General features: G+C 54.5%; 1 protein-coding gene across 2 annotated transcripts in view; it reads right to left on the minus strand.

The window, feature by feature from the left end:
• HMCN2 (hemicentin 2) overlaps positions 1 to 21863 on the minus strand; it is a 150407-nt gene extending 128544 nt beyond the window's left edge. For both annotated transcript variants that reach the window (XM_066366902.1, XM_066366900.1), the window contains exons 1-4: positions 21506 to 21863; positions 6957 to 7027; positions 4697 to 4855; positions 3746 to 3868 (exon numbers count right to left, since the gene is read on the minus strand). In XM_066366902.1, coding sequence (XP_066222999.1) covers positions 3746 to 3868; positions 4697 to 4855; positions 6957 to 7027; positions 21506 to 21758 — 606 coding nt within the window. In that variant the 5' untranslated portion in view covers positions 21759 to 21863. The remainder of the gene's footprint in view (positions 1 to 3745; positions 3869 to 4696; positions 4856 to 6956; positions 7028 to 21505) is intronic.
• Positions 21864 to 22280: the final 417 nt, after the last annotated feature.

The following is a 22280-nucleotide window of genomic DNA, read 5'->3' on the forward strand; positions in this document are numbered from 1 at the left end:
AACCAGCGGGAGGGCTGAGAGGGGACAGAATGCCAGTGACCTCACCAGGAGGCGGCCTGCCCTGTACGCACATCACCACCCAGAAGCCGGGAGAGGGGGCTGACCCTCTCGCCCTCCACGAGGCCAGACCCTCCGTCTGGGCCCAGGCCTGGGAGCAAGGCCTTCGGGCCCCTGGGATGCCCCCAGGGCTCGCAGTGGGATCCAGGGAGCCTTCCGAGAAGAGAGCCTTCATCAGGCAAGCTTAGTGTTTATTTGGTGAAAGCAATGGCTTCCAGATGTTAGCGGGACCAGGGGGCCTGGGAGCCAGCAGTGCATCGGGCTCATCTCTGTCACTGATGGGGAAGAAATGAAAGAATCTGGGCCTGCTCCCCGGGCCAGATGGCTGCTGCTCAGCTGGTTCAAGGCAGATAAATCATCCCCCGAGGCTCCGCTCAGGACACTTGACAGCCAAGGCGGCCGAGCAGGCAGAGAGGGGAAGCCAGGGCCCGCGTGGGCTGCAGAGCCACAGCTCAGAAAACCGAGGGCTCCGTCCTGGGCCCTGTAGCATCAGGAAGCTCGTGGGCATGGAGGGGGAGAGAGAGCTCCAGCCCTGCCAACGAGCCCCCGGGTACCTGTCCCGGGCTCTACCTTCCTGAGAACCTGTCCAGGAGGTTTCACTGGAGCATGTGTGTGTGTGTGGGGGGGTATATTCTGGGCTCCACACCAAAGCACGGGGGCTGGAGTCACAGCCGTCCCCCACCCTCACCAAGGGCTCCCGGTGCCCGGCCTTGCGCCGAGGGCCTCCCACGCAGGGTTCCCCTTGCCCCTCACGGCCATCTCAGCAGGCAGGGGCTCTCCTGACCCACGACCCAGGGAGGCGCACACTGGGCTCCAGGTCCCACTGCAGGCAGGTGACAGGGCTGGAGTCTGAAGCGAGTGTGTGGCCTGAACCCCCCACCACACCTCCTCCTCTGGGAAGGGTCCAGGATGAAGTCATCTCCGGGGCCTGTGTCTCCTGATCTCTTAATCAGAACCACCTGCTCAGACCTCCTCCCCGCCCCCGTCTTAGACAGTCACCTTTCCCCTAGTCGATGCACAGAATCTGGGCAATTTACAGTATGTGTACCTGCTGGTGCCAGATAGGGGAAGAGTCTGCGTCCCTCGAAGGGGACTTCCCAGGACTCAGGAAGGCTGCAGGCTGATGAGGTTTGCCCAGAAATTCTGACCCCGTCTACTGGGGCTGGGGACAGTACACTGAGCGGGGAGGGAGGCTGTAGGACAGCAGTGCTGGGACAAGTGGCTTCTTGGACCTTAGCTAAGTCTTCCTCAAAACTGCACACCTTAGGGCCAACCCCAGGGACCGTGCTGCCTGCCCCCTTCCCCCTGCTCCTCCAGCCCCGTCTGCTGAAGGATGGCAGAGGCTCCAAATGACCCTGCCAGGGGGAGGAGACCGTCACCTTCCTCAGTAACCCCAGAGCCCCAGAGGCGATCCCCAGCCCCGGTGAGGCCAACCCCACAATGGGAGAAAGCCCTGGGACCTTCGCCAGACGGAGTGTCCCTCCGGGTCCAGCTCCGAACGCCGCCAGGGCAGGTGGCAGACGCTCAGCAGCCTGAAGGAGGCCGGCGTGCAGAACGTGTCGCCCTGCCCGCCGGGCCTGCTCTGGAAAGGTGGAAGGATTAGCGCCCCACGTGCAGTCCGGGGACTCCTGCCGCTTCCCAGAACTCCTGCTCCCAGCGGAAGCGCCCCCGGCTGGGCCGAAGGCCCCGTTCCCTCTCCTAGAAGGATGACCACAGCCCTGGCGGCCCCAGCCGCTTTCCCAGGCTTGCTGAATGTCTGGGGACATCTGGAAGGGGCCAGGTCCAACGCATTAAGCTAACAAACGACAGGGCCGTGTGTCCAGGCAGGAGAGGGATCCAGGACCCTATCCAGAGGCAGCTCATTCTGGCCATCGGGGCTCCCACCAAGCCCTGCCCAGCCGGGCTCCCAGGGCAGGAACCTGGCACCGTGGCCGAGACTGGGTGGGGTGCACCCTGGTTTTCCTTCCTCCGGGGAAAGAACAGGGGACCCCAGCCCCACACCTGGGCCAGCCGTCCTCCGCCCGACCTGGACCTGCCGTCGGACTTGCCCCTGGGACTCGTTTCCCACGCCGTGGCCCAAACCAGTCTCCCCTGAAACAAGGACAGGACCAAGCTATCCCCGCACTGAGAAGTGTACTTCCACCCTCACTCGGCCGGCTTGGTGCCAGAGTAGACAGACATGCCAAAAAATAAAGCCTAATGTGTCTCAGAGAACCATAAACGCCATCTGTCAGCGGGGAGGCAAGGCACGCTAATCTAAACACGGCCGGACCGCTCTCCTCCGGCCATAAATATACAACATGCGGAACCCTCTCCAGGAGGAGCCGGCAGGGCTGCCTCCAGGCTGGGGCCTCTCTCGCCTCCCTCCCCCCGGGGCCTCAGGCCCAGGGACCTCCTGTCTGTCTGTCTGTCCCCTCACCAGCTATCCGCCAAGCACCTGCTCTGTGCTGGTGGCTGTGCAGGTGCTGGGGAGACAGTAGCACACGGGACCCGCACTGGCTCGGCCCTCAGGGAGCTCACAGTTGTACAATTACAATGACATACAGCAGCACAGGGAGCGAGAGAAGGTATGAAAGGGAACTTCGTCTTGGACAGGAAATCAAGGAAGGTCTCTCGGAGGAGATGCATTTCAGCTAAGGCCGGAAAAAATGAGAAGGAGCCAGGGGAGGTCGAGCAGGGAAAACAAGCTGCACGAGCAAAGGCCCTGGGGTAGGAAAGACATGGGACACTGGAGAAAGAGCAAAAGCCAGCAGGGTGGTGGCAGTGGGCAAGGAGGAGAACACAGGTGATGGGATCAGGGAAACAAAGGTCAGATAAGGGTCTGGACCTTTCCAGGGGACAAGAGGAAGGACCTATGGGTCAGGTTTGTTTTAGAAGAATCCAGTGGGATGCTGGAACCAGCCCAGACAGGCTCAAGAAAATTGACTGGGAGCATCACTTTCCAGCTCTGCACAGCGAGTGCATGATGGCAGCTTGATGTCAGCCAAGGCAGGAGTATTTGCACCGTGGCAATAAGTGTTCTCGTTCTTTCCAGGGAGATGCTGTGACTCATGGACCGGCACCTCCCTGGAAGGATCCCTCTGGCTCCCGGGAAGGAATGGACTCGTGGGGCAGATAGACAGTGGGGAGAGCCCTGACTGGCCGCTGGAACCTGGAGGACAGGAAGGGCAGGTCCAAGAGCAAGACAAGGACGCAGAGACCTGGTCCGTGCCGAGCTGAGCGAGTCCAGTGCCAGCCCCGCCCGTCAGGCCGCAGGGCCAAGGAAGCCCCTCCCGCCAAGTCCTCGGGCAGGATTTCTGGTCTCAGCAACACTCACTAGCCTGAACCTGACGGCCGCCGGGAACCCTCCACACACCCCTGGGTCCCCTGACTCTGGGGAGAAGTTCACCGCAAACCTCCATTCTACCAAACTTGGTGAGGTCCATCCTGCCGGCCTGGACCCGCTGAGGTACCCACGGTGCTTCTGCAAACCCCAGTCTCTTTACCCGCCAAGTGGGGAGACCCGTGGCGCCTACCTTCGGGGTGGGGAACCGAGTAGGAGGGTCCGGTGATATAGTACCAGCAGGCCCTGGACACGGGGCTTCCCGAGCTCCGGCCCCAGCGGAGCGCTCCGCACTGCTCGCCGATGGCGGCGACCCAGCCCCGGGCAGAGCCGCTCAGAGACCCGGGATGGCCGAGGAAGGCTCACCTCAGTCACCTGCTGCTTGTCCAAGTGGAACACCTGCCCCGAGCTGGTGGCAGCGATCTCCTCGTAGGCCAGGTAGCCAGGATGGGTGCGGTCACCACAGTCCCCCGTCAGCACAAAGACCACCTGCAAGAGGAAGGGGCAAGCTGCCTCGTGGTTTTCCTGGCCACCTTCTCCAGGTCTGAGCGGCAGGGACAGAACCAGGGACGAGTGGCCAGGGGAAGCCCTTCCCTCTCTGGGCTCGGGTGACGCATCTGTGGAACAGGGACGGTAAGATGGTAAGCACCACGCCGCCGTGGGGACGGGGACCGATGAGGTCTGCGGCCCAGCCCACAGCCAGGAATACGGAAGGCGCTCAGTACATGGGCGCTGTTATTAAATCCACGAGGAAGGGAATGGAAATCGGCTCTGCTCCGAGTGGTCCCTGGAAGGCTGGAGGGTTAGAAGAACCGAGCTGGTTCTAGAAGGGAGGACAGAGGAGCCGGCCCAGCCCAAGGACGCCAGACGGGCTTCCCCACACACAGCCCTTCCCCCAGCCCTCTCGGGGAAAGCAAAGGCCCCAGCGCGTCCTCCGGATCCCCAGACGATGACGGGACATGGGGAGCGGAGACGGTGCCAGGGGGAAGACGGATTGCGCAGACAGACGTCGACAGGGTGCGAACAGCGGGGGTGGGGTGGTCTGTATCAGGAATGGGTCTCACCAGGGAGGTGTGAGCTCTGGTGGGCGGGGACCCCCCCACCCCCCAAGCATGAGAACACACTTGGCGTTCACCAGACCAGCTCCGGGTGGGGGTCGGCCATGTGGCTGCTGGCGGCTGGGCGCCGGGTGGTGGACGAGAAGCACTCGGACGCTCCTGTCTTCGGGGCTCGGGGCTGCCCGTGCCGGAGAGCCCAGCTTCCTCAGGGACCCCCGGCGCCCCCCACGCGCCGGCCCTCCCAGGCCTGTTCGCTCACCTGTGACTGTTTAAGCTGCAGGAGCTGCAGCAGCTCGTCCTTCCTGTGGTAGTCCTTGGCCCGGGCGTCCGAGAAGACATAGATGAAGGAGCCAGGGTAGGATACCTCCACGGCAGCCTTGATGGCCCCCACGCTCATCTCGGGGCAGTCCCCGCCGCCCTGGGGGACAGGGCGGGGTCAGCAGCCGCCACCCACCTCTTCCAGGTGGGGCCCGCCAGAGACACCTCCGAAATCGATAGGAAGGGGGAATCCTTCCGAAATCAATAGGCAGGGGGAATCCTTCCGAAATCGATAGGAAGGGGGAATCCTCCCGAAATGGATAGGAAGGGGGAATCCTCCCGAAATGGATAGGAAGGGGGAATCCTCCCGAAATCGATAGGAAGGGGGAATCCTTCCGAAATCAATAGGAAGGGGGAATCCTCCCGAAATCAATAGGAAGGGGGAATCCTTCCGAAATCAATAGGAAGGGAGAATCCTTCCGAAATCAATAGGAAGGGTGAATCCTTCCGAAATCAACAGGAAGGAAGGGGGAATCCTTCCGAAATCAACAGGAAGGGAGAATCCTTCCGAAATCGATAGGAAGGGGGAATCCTTCCGAAATCGATAGGAAGGGGGAATCCTTCCGAAATCAATAGGAAGGGGGAATCCTTCCGAAATCAATAGGAAGGGGGAATCCTTCCAAAATCGATAGAAGGGGGAATCCTTCCGAAATCAATAGGAAGGGGGAATCCTTCCGAAATCGATAGGAAGGGGGAATCCTTCCGAAATCAATAGGAAGGGAGAATCCTTCCGAAATCAATAGGAAGGGAGAATCCTCCCGAAATCAATAGGAAGGGAGAATCCTTCCGAAATCAATAGGAAGGGAGAATCCTTCCGAAATCAATAGGAAGGGTGAATCCTTCCGAAATCAACAGGAAGGAAGGGGGAATCCTTCCGAAATCAACAGGAAGGGGGAATCCTTCCAAAATCGATAGAAGGGAGAATCCTTCCGAAATCAACAGGAAGGGGGAATCCTTCCGAAATCAATAGAAGGGAGAATCCTTCCGAAATCGATAGGAAGGGGGAATCCTTCTGAAATCGATAGGAAGGGGGAATCCTTCCGAAATCGATAGGAAGGGGGAATCCTTCCGAAATCAATAGGAAGGGGGAATCCTTCCGAAATCGATAGGAAGGGGGAATCCCTTGAGCTGCCTCTGTCCTGCCCGTTCAGGGGTCAGCAGGCCCCGGTCACTCCCCTTCCCGAGACACAGCGCAGCATCCAGCCTGCTTTAACTTCAGACCAACAGCGTCATTCATTCACCCACTCAGGCGAGAGTGACACGGTCCCTCCCCTGGGCTCTGGTATGGGAGGCTAACACATCATTAATAAGCACAACATGATGATTTAATTACCATTGCGATGAGTGTTACAAGTGGGACAGGAGGGAGGGGGAGCGACAAGGACATCTAACAGATGCCCCAAAGAAGCTCCGTGTCAGCCAAGGCTCGGAGGATGGAGGGGTGGAGGGCGCGGCCAGGAGGAAAAGAAGGGGGTACCGGAAGAGCACTCAAAGCCACCTCCCCAAATCCTCTGGGTAACTTGCCCTGGAACGGACCCCCAAATACAGACACGTGCCTCCCCTCCCTGCCACCAGACGGGCGATGTCTGGAGAGGGGAGCCCGCCCTGTGTCTCCCAGGTTTGCCCGCTCAGCCCCAGCAGCCGGGTCAGCACCTGGTTCCTGTGCGGCAAACGCCCCTCTCTCCTGGGTTCACTCACTCTCCCCGTGTCCACCCGCTCTGTCCGGGCCCCGTTCCGGGCCTTGGGGGACCCGCAGTGAACTAGAACAACAGGCGGGGTCCCTGCCTTCGGGAAACTGCTGGTCTCAGTGGGTGGGGCACGGACAAAATGCTGACCCAGGTTGATCAGTGTGGCAGAGAAGCCCAGGTGGCCGTGGGGCACGTGACCCAGTCTTGGGCCTGAGTTTAGGAACTGAGCTGGACCCTCTCGGCTACCACAGCCCCTCCCGCTTCTCCATCCATTCACTAAGTCATAAGCATCTACTACATGCCAGGAACCGGGCCTCCTGCAGGGTCTCGATTCACTGAATAAAGGAAGGAACCCCGAGACACAGAATCCCCAGAGCCCCCAAGCCAGACGGTACGGGCCACGGGCAGAGCTGGGAGGCAGGTGCTGGCAGTCGCCAGAAGCCACCATCTTGGCCCCTGGACGGCACAAAGACCTTGGTCTCTGGCATGGACTGGGACGCTAGGACAGCCCACCTGCACGTAGAGTTCTCTCAGCTCCCTCTGAAACACCGCCGGGTCCGCCGTGAGGGTCACAGGGCCAATATCTGTAGGGAGAGAGAGATGGAGACATGGAGAGAGAGATAGGGAGATGGAGACATGGAGGGGGGGGGCTCCGGTGGGCATGAACTGTCCGATGCACGGCCTCTGTGGACGGGGGCAGCGGTTACACCATGTGCCACCAGAGGTGAGAGGAACAAAGGTCTGGGCCTCAGAGACCCCCCACAAAACGGGCAGTGGTAAGGGAGCGGTTTCCAGGTCTGCCAGTGCCCAACCTGTAAGGAAGTTCAGGCCCCTCGCCCCACTCCCTGCTCCAAACAGGCCCAGAGCTCCGGGGGAGGGCACCCCTCCCCAAGACCAGACAGAGACCCTCCCCCAGCTCTCCCTCAGAACCACAGTTCCTGATCTTCTGTGACCCCCAACTCCCCTTGGAACCTCCGTCTCCCAGCCCACCCCCCCCAGCATCAGCAGGAGAGGAATTCTGGGAAGGCAAAGAAACAGAGAAGCAAGCAAAAATGCTCGGGACCTCACAGCCACTGTGTAACACCAGGCTGAGCAACAAGAGTGACATCTTCCAGAAACTCCACCCATGCATTAGCTCATTTAAAAGGAGCAGAATGAAATGACAAAGGTTGACTAGACACCAAAAAGTGGGGGGGGGGGTACAAAGCAACTGGAACCTTCCTCCACCGCGGCCACGCAACGTGGTTCGACCACTCCAAAAGAGCAACGGAAAGTTCCAGAAAGTTAAACATGCTCCTGCCCTACATATGATCCAGTCCTGCCACTTCTAGGTATTTATTTACCCAAGAGAAATGAAAGCGCGTGTCCGCACCCAGACTGGTGCTCCAACGTTCACGGCGCGGTTGCTCTCCTAGTAATAGCTCGGAGCTGGCAAGCAGCCAACTGTCCGTCACTGGTGAGTGAATAAACAAACTCTGGTACCGGCACATAATCAAATACTACTCACGAGGAAACAGAACAAGCTACCGGTCCAGGCAACCACAGGGACACATCTCACAGACCTCGTGCTGCTGCAAGAAGGAGGCCGCACACGAGCAGGTGGATACTAGACGGTTCCGTTGCTAGGAAGGTCCTGGAACAGGCAGAATTCACCCGAGGGAACACAAACAAACAAACAAACAAAAAACCCAGGACAGGCTGGTGGGGGAAAGAGAGACAAGGGAACCATCTGAGACGGTCAAGATGTTCCACGTTGTGATAGGAGTGTGGGTTCTTCAGCTGTATCCGTTTGGCAGACTGTAAAGCTAAAATGTGTGTGCGTTTCAATGTATGTAAATGTCACCTCTTAAGGAAAGAACTATAAACAGGACCCTCATTGAGGGGGAGGGGCCTGGGGGGATGGGAGGATGTAGAGGCAAGAATGGCAGCATCTTTCCTGTACTGGGGGATGCTGGAGGATGGGGACGTGGGAATTCATTATACTCTTCTGCTGACTTTGTATGTTTCTGAAATGTTTCCTAGCAAAAGATGTTTTTGTTTGTTTTTGTTTGAATGGCAGTCATTTGAAAGCCACAGTGAACATGAAGACTGGAACGGGACTAGAATTTCAACTCGGCGTGTGGCCATGTGAACAACAGGGGTTTGCAAGCCTGTGTGGACACCTGATTTCTTTAGAAAGCTGTTCATTTCAGTTCTTGGTGAACTCTAGCAATGGGCTATTTTTAGTTCAAGAATTCTAAATTCCAGTCACCCTAAAAAGAAAACATTCCCATACTCAGTCACTGGTTAGCAGGACCTGGTCCCTCTTAGAAAAGCAAGCCCGTGGAATTAGCCGGCGTTCACCCACACCGATCAAGGAAGAGCTAGACACCAGCCTGTCCGCCGGGCACCTGAAGAGTCACCCCGCGGGAGGCCCCCGCCTCTGGGGTCTGCATTTATCCCTCACATCCAGCACCCCTTCCTCGCCTGCTCTGGACTTGACCAGACCTTCCCCGCCATCTCCCCTCCCTCTGAACTCAGCAGCGGGAGGGGAGCCAAACTCTCAGCCTTTGACCTCAGACGGATCCGTCTGGAATCCTGGCTCCGTCCTGCATCAGCCAGGGGGCCTCTCAGAGCTTACTTCACCGTCCTGGGCTTCAATTTCCCCATCTATAATGTGGGACTAACATTGTCGCTGCCCGCTGAGAACCAGCACCGGGACTCAGAGAAGCCGGGCAGGGGACGCCGAGCAGGCAGCAGTGTGGCAGAAAGCGGAGGCTCGGTGAACGGGAGCGGGCCCTGCTGACGTGTCCGCACTCCAGCCGGCAGGCTCACGGGAGGCAGACACGCAGAGGCCGTCCTGCTTCGACGTGAGGACCTCAAATTCTGATTGGACTCCAAAGAGCAATCATTCCACTCAACATCTGCTATTTCTTTATTATGGAATACTACATAGTCACTGTGAATATATATGTGGCATTGGTGACACATCTACTACACACTTACTATAAGTACCAGGCCGTGTGCTGAGATGCTCCGAGTATTAGCTCACGGAATCCTCCCTTGCACCCGTAGGTCCAAGTCTAAGGCATATTTTACAGAGGAAAAAACAGAAGCCCAGAGAAGCTAAGTAACTTGCCCAAGGACACACAGCCACAGCCAATAAGCGGCAGAGTGGGGGTAGGAATGTAGGTCTGTAGAACTCCAGCGCCTGAGCTCTTGACAGCTGCTCCCGGTGACCTACACACAGAAATACCCAACAGGCTGAAACAGAAGGGAATTCTACCAACCAGAAAGCAGCAGTTTTATTTTTACATATAACCTTCAAAACTCTTATGGGTATTTGCAAACATACAAGCATTGTCTTAAATGCAGACTATGACAAGCAGAACTTCCATTTAAATATAAATAACATACTATTTTTAACTTGATTCTTTTCACTGAAGACTATCATTGTGAGCATCTTTCCCGAAGGTCAAACACTCGGTTCAAAGTCATTTTTAATGGCTGCAAAGGATTTCCTTTGTATAAATGTCCAATAATGGACTTGCCCCACCCCGTCTTGTGTTGTTTCCAACTTTTATCATGAACGACGTTACTAAGAACGTCTTTACATACGTCAGCTGTAAGCACCAACTCATGTCCTTGGAGACATTCCCATAAGCAGAATGGCGGGGTCAAAGACAAGGCCATTTGTAAAGACGTTGGTTGCCAATTCAGCAACCTCATAACCGCCTTCCCATCCCCAGATGTTCCTGCCTCTGGTCCGTCTACCTGCCAAGGTAGAGCCACTGCCCTTGTGCCCGGTTTTGCTCAAGAATCAACCACAATGGCAGGCAGCCTGCACACCGAGAGAGGGGTCCACAGTGTGCACTGGTGACTCTGGCCGGCTCTGTCCCCCACATCATGACCCATCTCCAATGGGAACCCACCCTGACTGTTCCCCCTGCTGGAGCTATGCCAGGCCGGCCACGTTCTGTCCACTTTGCAGCAACATGAGCAATGGAGGTGGGAATGTGGGTTAGCGTAAGTGAGATGTCCTCCAGTTGGAAGGACCCGCCCCTTTTTCTACACTGCCTGCTTCCTGCTTGGGGAGTTGAGGCTAGAGGGCCGTGATTTCTTCTGTGGGAGCTCAGGAAGAGTCCGAGGGAGTCGATTCTGGTCGTGGCCCTACTTGGCAAGGTTAAACTGTTTCCTGACTTGTAGACACACCATCACTCCAATTCTGCCAGCTGTGACAGGGCCTTCCCCCTGTCTCTGCCTCTGTTTCTTCTCATAAGGACACCAGTTGTATTGGCCCACTCTGTGCCAGTATGACCTCATCTTAATTAATCACATCTTCAACGGCCCTATTTCCAAATAAGGTCACATTCTGAGGTTACCGGAAGGACCTGGATTTTTGTGAGGACGCTATTCAACTTAGAGCAATGTCCAGATCCACAAGTTTGGCTCCCAAGCCTGTGCCCTTTGCCCCAAGCTATACTGCCTCCAAACACAATGGTGATGATGATGGTGGTGGTTGCTGGTTGGTGGTGGTGATCGGGGTGGGGGTGGGGGTGGGGGGTGATGGCAGCTACCATTGTTTTAATATTCATGGCCCTGGCCAGTTGGCTCAGCGGTAGAGCGTCGGCCTGGCGTACGGGGGACCCGGGTTCGATTCCCGGCCAGGGCACATAGGAGAAGCGCCCATTTGCTTCTCCACCCCTCCCTTCCTCTCTGTCTCTCTCTTCCCCTCCCGCAGCCAAGGCTCCATTGGAGCAAAGATGGCCCGGGCGCTGGGGATGGCTCCTTGGCCTCTGCCCCAGGCGCTGGAGTGGCTCTGGTCGCGGCAGAGCGACACCCCGGAGGGGCAGAGCATCGCCCCCTGGTGGGCAGAGCTTCGCCCCTGGTGGGCGTGCCGGGTGGATCCCGGTCGGGCGCATGCGGGAGTCTGTCTGACTGTTTCTCCCTGTTTCCAGCTTCAGAAAAATAAAAATAATAAAAAATAAAAATTCACTAAGCACCAGGTTCTTTTCTATGCACTTGCCATCCATTCAACTAAAAAAAAAACAAAAACCTACAGCGACCTATGAAGTCTACTATTTATCATCCCCATTTTTTCCATGCGCATCTGTGGCCCCTGGAGGTACAATGACCTGCCCAAGGTCTTACAGAAGGGAAGCAGCAGAGATAGGATTCCAGCCTGGATTCGTCTGACCCCAGACCCGAGCTCTCAACCACCCAGGAAGCGGCGGCCGCCTGGAACCCATTCCTCAGGCCCTCATCCCCCCGACCCGGCAGCGGGAGGAAGTTCGTGACTAAAGGTTGTCACGTGCCAAACAGCTGGGCAGATGTGGCGTGCATTCCCTCAGAGCAGAGCCCGCCAGCCACAGGGAGAATCAGACCCGTGACCAGAGTCCACTGGTGCCGAGCCTCGAGCAGATGAGCCCCAGAAGCCTGGCTTGGAATTTTCTCTTCATAGGCAGATTTTTTCCACTCAACAAGGGGAGGGTGTGGCACCTGTGGGACATGTGAGGAGCACGCGTGGGCAGAAGGGCCCAGCCCTTCACCCAGGGGGTGCTCTAACCCCTCGCCCAGCCTCGTGCATCCCGATGGAGTCAGTCAAGGCCACAGCCAGGCAGTAGGGGTCCAATCTCAGAAAGACCTCATTTCAAGGACTCTTCCTGGGGTGTTCCCTTCCTCCCTCCTTCTCAAAAGTGAGGCTTCAGTCTGGGGCTGACCCTGGAGATGGCAGCCCCTCCCAGTTGCAGTGGCCCCAGAAAGGACACTACAACCTGGCACCATTGTGGGCAAACTGCATCCTCTCTTCGGACCCATCCTCCCGTTTCTAAGCCCGGGACTGGAGAAAATAAAGTCCAGACTTCTAGAATGCCGACAGTTCCTGCGCCCAGGTCTGGGCGAGTCCCTTGAGGACACCTCTGAATGACAGACACGGCGGGGACAGGAAACGGCTGGGGCAGTGGCTCCGTCCAGAGAGCCAAACAGCCCAGAACCTTCCTCCTCAGCCTCCTCCTTGGTGTCCAGGGGTCCAGCACCCCGAATCTTGAAGGGCCTCCCCAGGAAGGTCTCACCTGACACCTTGCGTGCGGATTCTGGCTCCGCCCAGAGCGGCCACATCAGCCACCCCGCCCCGTCTTCAAGGCGTAGTTGGGGATCCACAAGCTTGCCGGCCTCTGAGCCACTGTTTCTGCTGTTCCCCCTGCCCGCCTCCCCGCCTCCCCACCCTGTTTGGACCCTCTCCCACCCATCCCAGCCATTCTCCACCTCAACTCAAACGTCACTCCTGTCCCTCCACCTCGCAGAGCAGCCTGGGCCTCTTTGTAAGAGGGACCACACTGTGATGATGGACTTGCCCCTTGGCTGGGGGCCTGGCTGCACGGCAGGAGCCATGGTGAGCCGGCACCTGCCTGGCCCAAGGTGATCCCTCAAGAATTGAATACGGAGTGAGTCAATAATGACTCTGTCGGGGAATCCCTTTGGACTGGACGCACGCTGTAAAGTCGAACTGACACACCCAGCCCACACGGCTCCTCCGGGCAGCGTCCGCCCTCAGACCCTCCGCGTCCTGACCTCCGTGCTCCTCTCAAAGGCACCCCGCCTGCCTCTCCTCGCCCCCTGCCCTGCACAGACTCATGCCCGGAGAGCCCAGGCAGGAATGTCGCCCTCTGATGAGCTGTCATCAACGACAGGGACCTGCCTAACCCAGCTCGCAGCTCAGACTTCCCAGCCTCCAAGGATAGAAGGCCGAGGGCCCGGAGTTTCCTCGTCAGAGCAAGAACAATTGTGTCTATTTCACGATGAGAGCCTGGTTAACAGCAATGTCACAGTGCGTACACGCGCATGCGCACACAGCAGAGCACGCAGCCGGAGGCCCAGCCGCCCCCGCGCACAGCAATTCTGCAAACTGAATGAACAGGCTCGCTCTGCCCGCCTGCGTCCACGCCCCCGACTGATTAAAACCACCGAGGAAAGCGGACCCAGGGAAGATGCGCAAACTCACCCACAATCAAACGTGCAAATTGAAACGGGTCGCCATTGCTCACCTATCCAATTAGCCAAAAAGGGAGGAGGGGTGTCCCCTGCTGGCAGCACGGGTGTGGGGAAAATGCAGTCTCATACGCTGTTGGCAGGAGGGCAGGAAGGTACAGCATGTTTGTGGGGGATAGTCTGGTGTGATATCTATCAAAATTGAAAGTGATCAATTGCCTTTCTGGGGCCCCGTCCTACAGATCTGTCGGCAAATGTGTATGTGCTTATCGTAAAGAAATTGAAAGCAACCCATCTGCCACAATATGGGAATGGCAGGATAAGTCAACATAAGATTAAGATAAATTGAGCACCCTTCTGTAGTCGTTAAGGTCTCTATGTCCTGCCAGGGAAAGAGATCTATGATAGAGCCCCTGAGGGGGAAAGCAAGCTGCAAACAGTATGCACAGGAAAATCCATTCTCTCTAACATAAAAAACTGGAAAAATAGATATACATGTACATGAGAGAATTACACACACAGTCTGGAGGGACACAAAATTACTCACAAAAAGTAGGTGGATCAGGGAACATGCAGATACTCCAGGACTTTCAGCCTTTTGTTTAATGCATTTTCACCAATGAGATAAATGTTGGTTTTGCATCTCATGTGCACAATCGAACAACTTTCTTTGACTTGTCCTTTGCTTCTCTGATGTTCTTGTTTAATTTAAAAAAAAAAAAAATCAAATGCTTCTTTTTTTTTAATCGCTTCATTTTGAAATATCCCCTAATTCTTGTGAGCAGTGTATTAAAAGCGTTTGCATCTCTTGAGAGTAGAATTAGCAGATTTTACAAGCATGTCCTTCGGGCCCTCAGACCCTCTTGCAGGGGTCTGAGATTTAAGACAATTCCATCATTTTGCAAATGTGGGAGGAAACAATCATTTAAGCTATTTGCTGAAAGAGCGAAGCCCTGATACCAAAACCACAAAGAACACACAGGGAGACTCTCGCTTGCTGGTCACACATACTGAAATGAGATGCACAATGCCTCAAGGAGAGGCGGGCCAACAGAACCCAGCGGAGTCTCACAGGAGCATCCACCACGACCCGGCAGGGCTCACGCCAGGGATGTGGAAAGAGTTCGAAACAAGGAACCCAGCGGAGTCTCACAGGAGCATCCACCACGACCCGGCAGGGCTCACGCCAGGGATGTGGAAAGAGTTCGAAACAAGGGACCCAGCGGAGTCTCACAGGAGCATCCACCACGACCCGGCAGGGCTCACGCCAGGGATGTGGAAAGAGTTCGAAACAAGGGACCCAGCAGAGTCTCACAGGAGCATCCACCACGACCCGGCAGGGCTCACGCCAGGGATGTGGAAAGAGTTCGAAACAAGGAACCCAGCGGAGTCTCACAGGAGCATCCACCACGACCCGGCAGGGCTCACGCCAGGGATGTGGAAAGAGTTCGAAACAAGGGACCCAGCGGAGTCTCACAGGAGCATCCACCACGACCCGGCAGGGCTCACGCCAGGGATGTGGAAAGAGTTCGAAACAAGGGACCCAGCAGTAAGTCAACAGGAGACCACCTCAGCACAGCCAGGGAGTCACTGGCTAAACGTCAGCACCCATCCATCCCCGGCTGGGCTGTTGTTGTTGTTTTTTTTCTGTTTTGGGGGAGTTTTTGTTTTGCTTTACACCTTTAGCAAATTAGGAAGGAAAACATCTCCGTCACCTGACGAAGGAAATCACACACAAGAGCCAACGTCACACGGCAGGGTGTGATCCCAGCAGGACGAGCGTGGCTGCCGCCACCGCCATTGTCCAGTTGTGTCCTGCGAGGTCCAGCTGGTGAACACCACGACACATGTCAAACAAGGGAAATCTTCGACGGGAAAAGCGGAGACAGCGTTATAATTTGGACAGGCTGTGCTTGTCAACCTAGGAAACCCAAGACATTACACACATACACACACACACACACACACACACACACACACACACACACAGAGATAAAAAATAGAACCAGTTTTAAGAAAAAAAAAAACTTCAGTAAGAAAGTTGGAAGCAAAATAAATATATGAGAATGAACTGCTTTCCAACGTACGAGCAATACTCATTTGCAAAAAATGTAATGGAAACCAAATTCCTGGTCAAAATAGTAACAAAATATTTAGAAATGATTTTTTTAAAAGAAATGGGTGGAAAGAGAAAAAAAAAACCTTTAAATCTTTACTAAAGGAAGTAAATCTGTGAACAAAGGAAGCGGCATGTGTCCTTGATGGAAACAATTGAAATTCTTTAAAAATGATCATTTTTTTCTGCAATCAAGATTTAAGACAATTCCAAGCAAAATCACGGTCCGATTTTTCGGGAAGTTGATTGAGTTTTTCTATTTTTCACTGGAAAGAAGAAATGTTCAAGAATATTTTGCACGTGAAGAAGATGAACGAAAATAATATAAATAAGAACTGGCTTCAGTCACTCTGGACATGAGGCCCCTTAAGACTAAAAGTCAAAGAACTGTACCCCACTGTAGTAAAGTTGTTTCCCACGTGGTGTGAGCTAACAATGCTAAAACCACCACACATGTGTGCGAGGAGGGAGCAATCAAGTGAATGAATGGCCGGGGTGGGAGCCAAGTTTGTCACTGTTGGGATGGAAGGTTAGAGATAAGAAAGGGGAGGAGGTTAGAATGATCCAGAGAGTAATAAATTAGAGCCGGTATGATCTCATCATGTTCAGCTTAACAGGGACACAGACGGTTACACATAGAAATACCTATAAATACAGCTAGAGACCCAGGTTAGCTACACGACCTGCATCTCCTGGCTCTGTCAGCCAAGGTTCTAGACCCAAGGACACACCTAGAAGCAAAGAGCACGCCTGGCACTCAGATCCTAGGTTCTAGCACCATTCTTTAATAAAAGGCACCAGGGCGCCTTGGAGAAAGTGCTAATTCCAGGACAGGGCAGGACATTTATAAGATGCTTCTGAAGCAACTCGTCGCGCCAGCAAGAAAGTGCTTAAGAAAATATACAAGGGGGTGATTAACAGAGGCACACGGGAGCCAACGGAAAAAGCTTCCCGTGACCACAGTTGAAAATTTTTGAGCAATTAAATAAATAAAGTAGTACTAGATAATAGCCCAAAGTATAAAATAAATATCCATGATCCATACTGATTATATATATGATATATATACATATATATATCAATATATCATATATATATGATTGAATAAATAAATAAATGAGAAAAGAGACAAGTCCCTCATATGGAAGGATGCTGAATGATTTATACAGATACTCTGCCCTCAATAAGTGGGGCCCAACTCCCTGCTCACGTAGGGGCTGCCCACAGTGACTTTCTTCCAAAGAGGACACTTCACAGTAGAGACACCTGATGACCTCAGCCAGGTGATCAAAGTCAACATCAACAGTGATAAGTCATATTAGCAACATGTGCCCTTGACTTGACGTGTTGAATGGCCTTCTTCCTCTCTGGCCTTTGTCCCCTTACCCAGTCTAGCCAGAGAAACACATCAGACTGATCACAACTGAGGGACAGAATATCAGCGCAATACTGGTCAAAACCGTCCAGGTCATCAAAACCTCTGAGAGACTGTCACAACCAAAGGCAGCCTAAGAGGACATGACAACTAAATGTGACGTGGGACCCTGCATGGGATCCTGGGACAGAAAAACGACCTAAAGGAAAAACTGAAGAAATGTGAATAAAAGAATGAACTTTAGTTAATAAAAAACAGCTGTATCGGTCTTTTAATTGTGATAGATGTACTATAATAAGGTCAGATGTTAATAACAGGGAAAACTGGCTATGGGGTATATGGAAACTTTCTGTACTGTCTTAGCAATCATTGTATAAATCTAGAGCTGTTCTAAAATTTAAAGTTTACTAAATTTTTACACCCTCAACCAGTGAATGGAGGAAGCCAGGCGAAGGAAGGAAACCCTACAGTTTGCGACAACTCGGACGGCAGCATGCTAAGTGAGACAGGCAGGCAGAGAAAGACTGTGTGATCTCACTTACCTGTGGAAACTGGAAAGCTGAACTCATGGAAACAGCCACGGGAGAGATGGACAGATGTTAGTCAAAGGGCACACACTGCCAATGATAAAGTGGCTAAGTCCCGTGGATCTAACGTACAGCATGGTGACTCTGGCTAATGACACTGTGCCATATACTCGCCTGTTGCCAAGACGGTAGATCTTAAACGTCCTCCCCAGAGAAAAGACACGGTCATTATGCGACGGGATGGAGGCGTTAGCTAACACTATGGTGATAATCACTTTGTGATTTTATAAGCCTGCAAGTCAACACCTGGACACCTTGAACAAGTCCAACAGTCAATATGTCAATATCTCAAATAAAATGGGAGGGGGGGGTTGAGAAAAAGGAACACAAGGAAGGGTTTGCCCTATTAGCAGATCTGATAAAGCCAGATAATGAGTATAACATGCTCCCGGCAGAAGACCCATCATGTCATGGGGCGGAATGGAAAGCCCAGATAAATTCCTAACAGAGAAAGTAATCTGGGATACAGGCAGGATGTAAATAAATGACAAAGAAAGGATTATTCAACAAAGTGTATCTGACCAATTAATTTTCCCATTCAAAAAGAAATGTTTTATTACTTCCCACACCATGCATTGACATTTTAAATTCCAGGTTAAAGAATTAAATACAAGAAAAATAAAAAAACAAATGAGAAAACCTAAAATATGTACCCAACTGATATTGTGATTAAAAAAAAATTTTTTTTTTCTAAGCGTGAAAGTAAAGAAATTACAAAAGGAAAAAGTCAGCAGATTTCATGACATTTAAAACTTAAAGCATAAATACTTAAAACTTCAGAACATCAGGAATGATGAACAATAATACTAAAAAGCCAACAACCAGGAAAAACACTAACCATATAACCAAAACCAGTTAATATCATTGATATCAAAGTCCACATGCTGACTGATAAGAAAACCACTAAAACCCCACTGGAGAAAGGAGCAAAGGAACTCACAATGTACAAAAGAAGAAACTCAGACCCCGAACAATTTTGTGACACTTAGAAACCTAGTGAACCTCACTAGCTATGAAAACAAGAAGATAACATTTTCCATTCTTTTGAATTAGGGAAAAAATGTTTTTATCCTAATCCCCAACATTAGGGACAACGTCTCTGAGATGGCCCCTCAGATGCGTCTGGTCGAAGTTTCAACTCCCAGAACAGTCTGCAAAAACAATTTGAAGAGTCGCCCACCCACTCCGTGTGTTAAAAATGTCCTGAGAATTCCACTTATAGAAACTCAATCCTACAAAACACCAGTCAAAGATGCAGAAAAAGATTTACCCATGAGAGTGCCTTTTACAATATTTTAATAGAGAAAAACCGCAAACAATCTTAAGTTTTCAGCCAAAATGAAATCATTAGCAAAATTCTAACTCTGTAGTTAGGGAACATTCCACTTCTTCTTTCATTTAAGTATTTTTAAAAGTCTTTCCAAAGGACAGGTCCTGTTTTATCTCCAAGTGAGTGCAGTCCGGAACCACTGATATTTGCCCTGAAAAGATGGGTCCTAGGTGGGGGGGGGGGGGGTGAGGACAGGGGTTTCCTTTAAGAAGGCCCTCCAGGCATGCCGCCCTGGGGGGCCTGTCCCACCAGCTAAACCCCAGGTTCTCAAGCTCCTCTTCCACCAAAGGGATTCCATTGGCTGATTCAAAAGACACAGGAAAATCTAAGCCACAGAGCCAATCCCTGCTCAGAACCCTCCAGCAGCTGCTCACAGCCCATAGAAGGAAATCTAAGTGCTCCAAATCCTCAGTCCCCAAGTCATAGCCCAGACAGAGCTGGCCTCCCCCTACGTTCCCATTTCACCCCTCCTACACCGGGGCTCCCACACACACCTGCCCCTACATGTCAGCCAGCACCCAGCAGGCTCAGGAAGCTCGCTGTGACCCCAGCACCTAGCATCGGCCAGGGATGTGCACAGAAGCTGACAGACATTACTCAGGCTCCCTCGGAGAGCCCCTGGGGGAGTCCCTTCCCTTGCTGACGGAAAGTCAGGAGCTGGCACCTGAGTCAGCATGTGACACTTTCCACTTTGCACTCTCAGCCTGTCCTGTCTCCAGCAGGCTGCTGGCTCCTTGGTGTGAACCCTGCCTCCTTCACCTGGTAGCCTCACAGGGCTGTGCACACAGCAGGGGCTCAGTGAACGCTGAGGTCCCCACCCCCAGGCCTAGACCTGGGGGTATCTGTAGGGAGGGTGGTTTGGGGGACAGGGGAGGAGGCTTGGGTTTCCTGCTTCAAAGAGGACGGAGGGAAGGCTGGGGGATGGTGCACCCGCTCAGCACCCAGAGAGGATCCGGAGAGGATGGGAGAGGTTGGGGCTGGACAGCGGGCTTGGGGAAGCCGATGGTCAGAGAGAAGGCGGTGAGGACAGCCTTCGGGAGCCCCAGCCTGGGCCCCAGGACACGAGGTCTGGTTCCAACAGGCTGCTATCCTGCCCTGCAACCGCAGCCAAGCGTTTTAGAGACAAATTACATCACCCTGGCAGGTGGCCTTGGCTAAGTCCCATCCAGGTCCTGAGCCTCAGTTTCTCCAACTGTAAGAGAAGGGGGTGGACATTATCTGTAACCTCTCAAAGTGACGTCATTGGAAGTCCAAGAACATGGACTCCAGAAAGAGCATGGGGGGGGGGGAGTATGACCTGTGTCTGAGCTGAACGAAGCCTAGGACACACCTCACATCCTCACAACTCCCCCAACCTTGCTGCCCCCTGACCTGCGGTGGGAGCTGTCTTTTTGATGTTCCCGGAAATGTCACTCTAGATCCCTGGCTCAGGGCTTTCGGCTTCAGGACGCTAGGGAACCCAGGACTCCTGGAAGCTGAGGGGGGCCCCACACTCAGCCTGAGCACCATTGCCCATTTCTCCAATATCTGTAATATGTTGTGATTTAAAAAAGGCAAATTCTTCAAAAAGGGCTGGCTAGCTTGTATAGCCCTGGGCCACCGAGTAATTTCTCAGCACAAGAACACTTGACAGAACAATTTTGCAAGGAATCTGCCTTTTTTTTTTTTTTTGGCTTTATAGAGTTATCCTTCTATATAAAAAGGTGGGTAGATGGTGAGATGTGATAAAGCAAACAGTAAAATATTAATCGTAGGATCTAGGAGGTGGGCAGGCAGGTGTTCCACGTACTCCCTCTCCCCACCCCCATTGTGCTAGAAGTCTGAATTTTTCTATTAAATGCTGGAGAAAAAGCAGTGCTGTTAACTCGGAGGCTGAGAATCATTCTCCACAGCGGTTTTTCCTGCAACTCCCCACAGTGGGGTCTCCCGGGGACCCTTTTCAAAGGCATGTCCCTAACACTGAGCTGAAAGTTAGGGGCTGTAGGAGACCAGGTGTTGGGGGTGGGTGCCAGGCTGTGAGCACAGGGCGGTGGAGGCGACCTGGCTCTCCGGCCCTGGAGCTGCTGTTTTACCTGAGAAAACAAGTAAAGGGGGCAAGATACAGCAGGTGAGTTCACCGGCCTCTGAGGGCTCCTCAGGCCTCTGAAACCCGCGCTGAGAGCGAATTCTAAGAATTAACACAAAGTAAATACGCGAACCCCGCAAAGGCTCATCGCGCGCCAGGCTCCGGTCACGCGGTGCCTTATTTCAGCGTCTCAGCAAGTTTTGGAGGCAGTTCTCTCACCGCATTTCATATACGGGGAAACTGAGGCTCAGAAAGGTTTGACCACCTGCCGAATTAGCACAGCCAGGAGGTGGCTACGCAGCGAATGAAGAATGAACGCAGGGTCCCCCAGTTCTCTGTCACTCGCCTGACTTTGCAAGACAGAAAGCGCGGGAGAGGGGTCAGCAGGTTCCCAGGGAAGGAAGAGAGGGCTGCAAGGGCTGCCCCAGGTGCCCGGGGTGCCGCAGCGGGTATGTGTGGAGGAGGCGCCCCCGCCCGCCCCGCCGCCACGCAGCGCGGGGGGCGTCCAGGTGCGCCGGTGTTGCAATCGCGAGTGGGCGGGCAGGTAAGCGCCGTTCCAGGGCACCGTACGGAGTCACGGAGTCGCAACCTAGGTGGTGGAAGGGCACCAGCGGAAACGCTACCTGGATCGTGGAAGGGCACCAGCGCGTAATTGGCGATGGCCTGGCGGTGGTGACTCAGGCTGCGCTCCAGAATACGCGAGGCGCCATCCATCACCTGCATCAGGTCGTCCCACATGGAGCCGGTTACGTCGAAGACGATGGCCAGGGTCGCGTCCCCCGTGGTCGGGGACAGCGCGGTCCCGGGCGCGCCGTCCGCCGCCGCCGCCGCGGAGACAGCCAGCAGCAGCCACGGGAGCAGCGCCCGGGGCACCATGCTGAGCGCGGCCCACTGGCTTCAGCAGCGGCGGTGGAGGCGCAGATCGTGGAGAGCGCGACCGTCCCGTGCGCTCGGCGGCCGCCCAGCGTGCGGCTGCAGCGCTGCGCCTCGCTCCGTGGGGCCGCGGCCGGTGCGCTGCGGACAGGAGCTCGCCGCAGGGTCCCCCTGCTGGGAGCTGGAGGCGGGTCCTAGAGCCCACCCCGTTCAGGGTCACGGGCCCGCCTCCTCCGCTCCCCGAACCGTGACTCAAACTTTCCCGGCCCCACGGCTCCCCGGTCCAGACCCAGGGTTAGGGGAGGACGCGGGGCGGACCACGGAAGGGAGCTGGGGCGGCGGCTCCGGCCGTGAGGGATGGAGACGCACCGGTCGCGCAGAACACCTGCGCCTCCCGACGTGCGCCCAGCGGCAGAGGCAGCAAAGGGAGGCGGCACCGCGACAGCCTCTGTCCTGGAGGCCAGGCCACAGCGGAGGCCGGCTTTGTTGCTCCCTCCACCCAGCTCCCTAAATGCCCCACCCCAC

This window comes from Saccopteryx leptura, chromosome 2 (assembly GCF_036850995.1).
Source record: "Saccopteryx leptura isolate mSacLep1 chromosome 2, mSacLep1_pri_phased_curated, whole genome shotgun sequence".
NCBI classification, from domain to species: domain Eukaryota; kingdom Metazoa; phylum Chordata; class Mammalia; order Chiroptera; family Emballonuridae; genus Saccopteryx; species Saccopteryx leptura.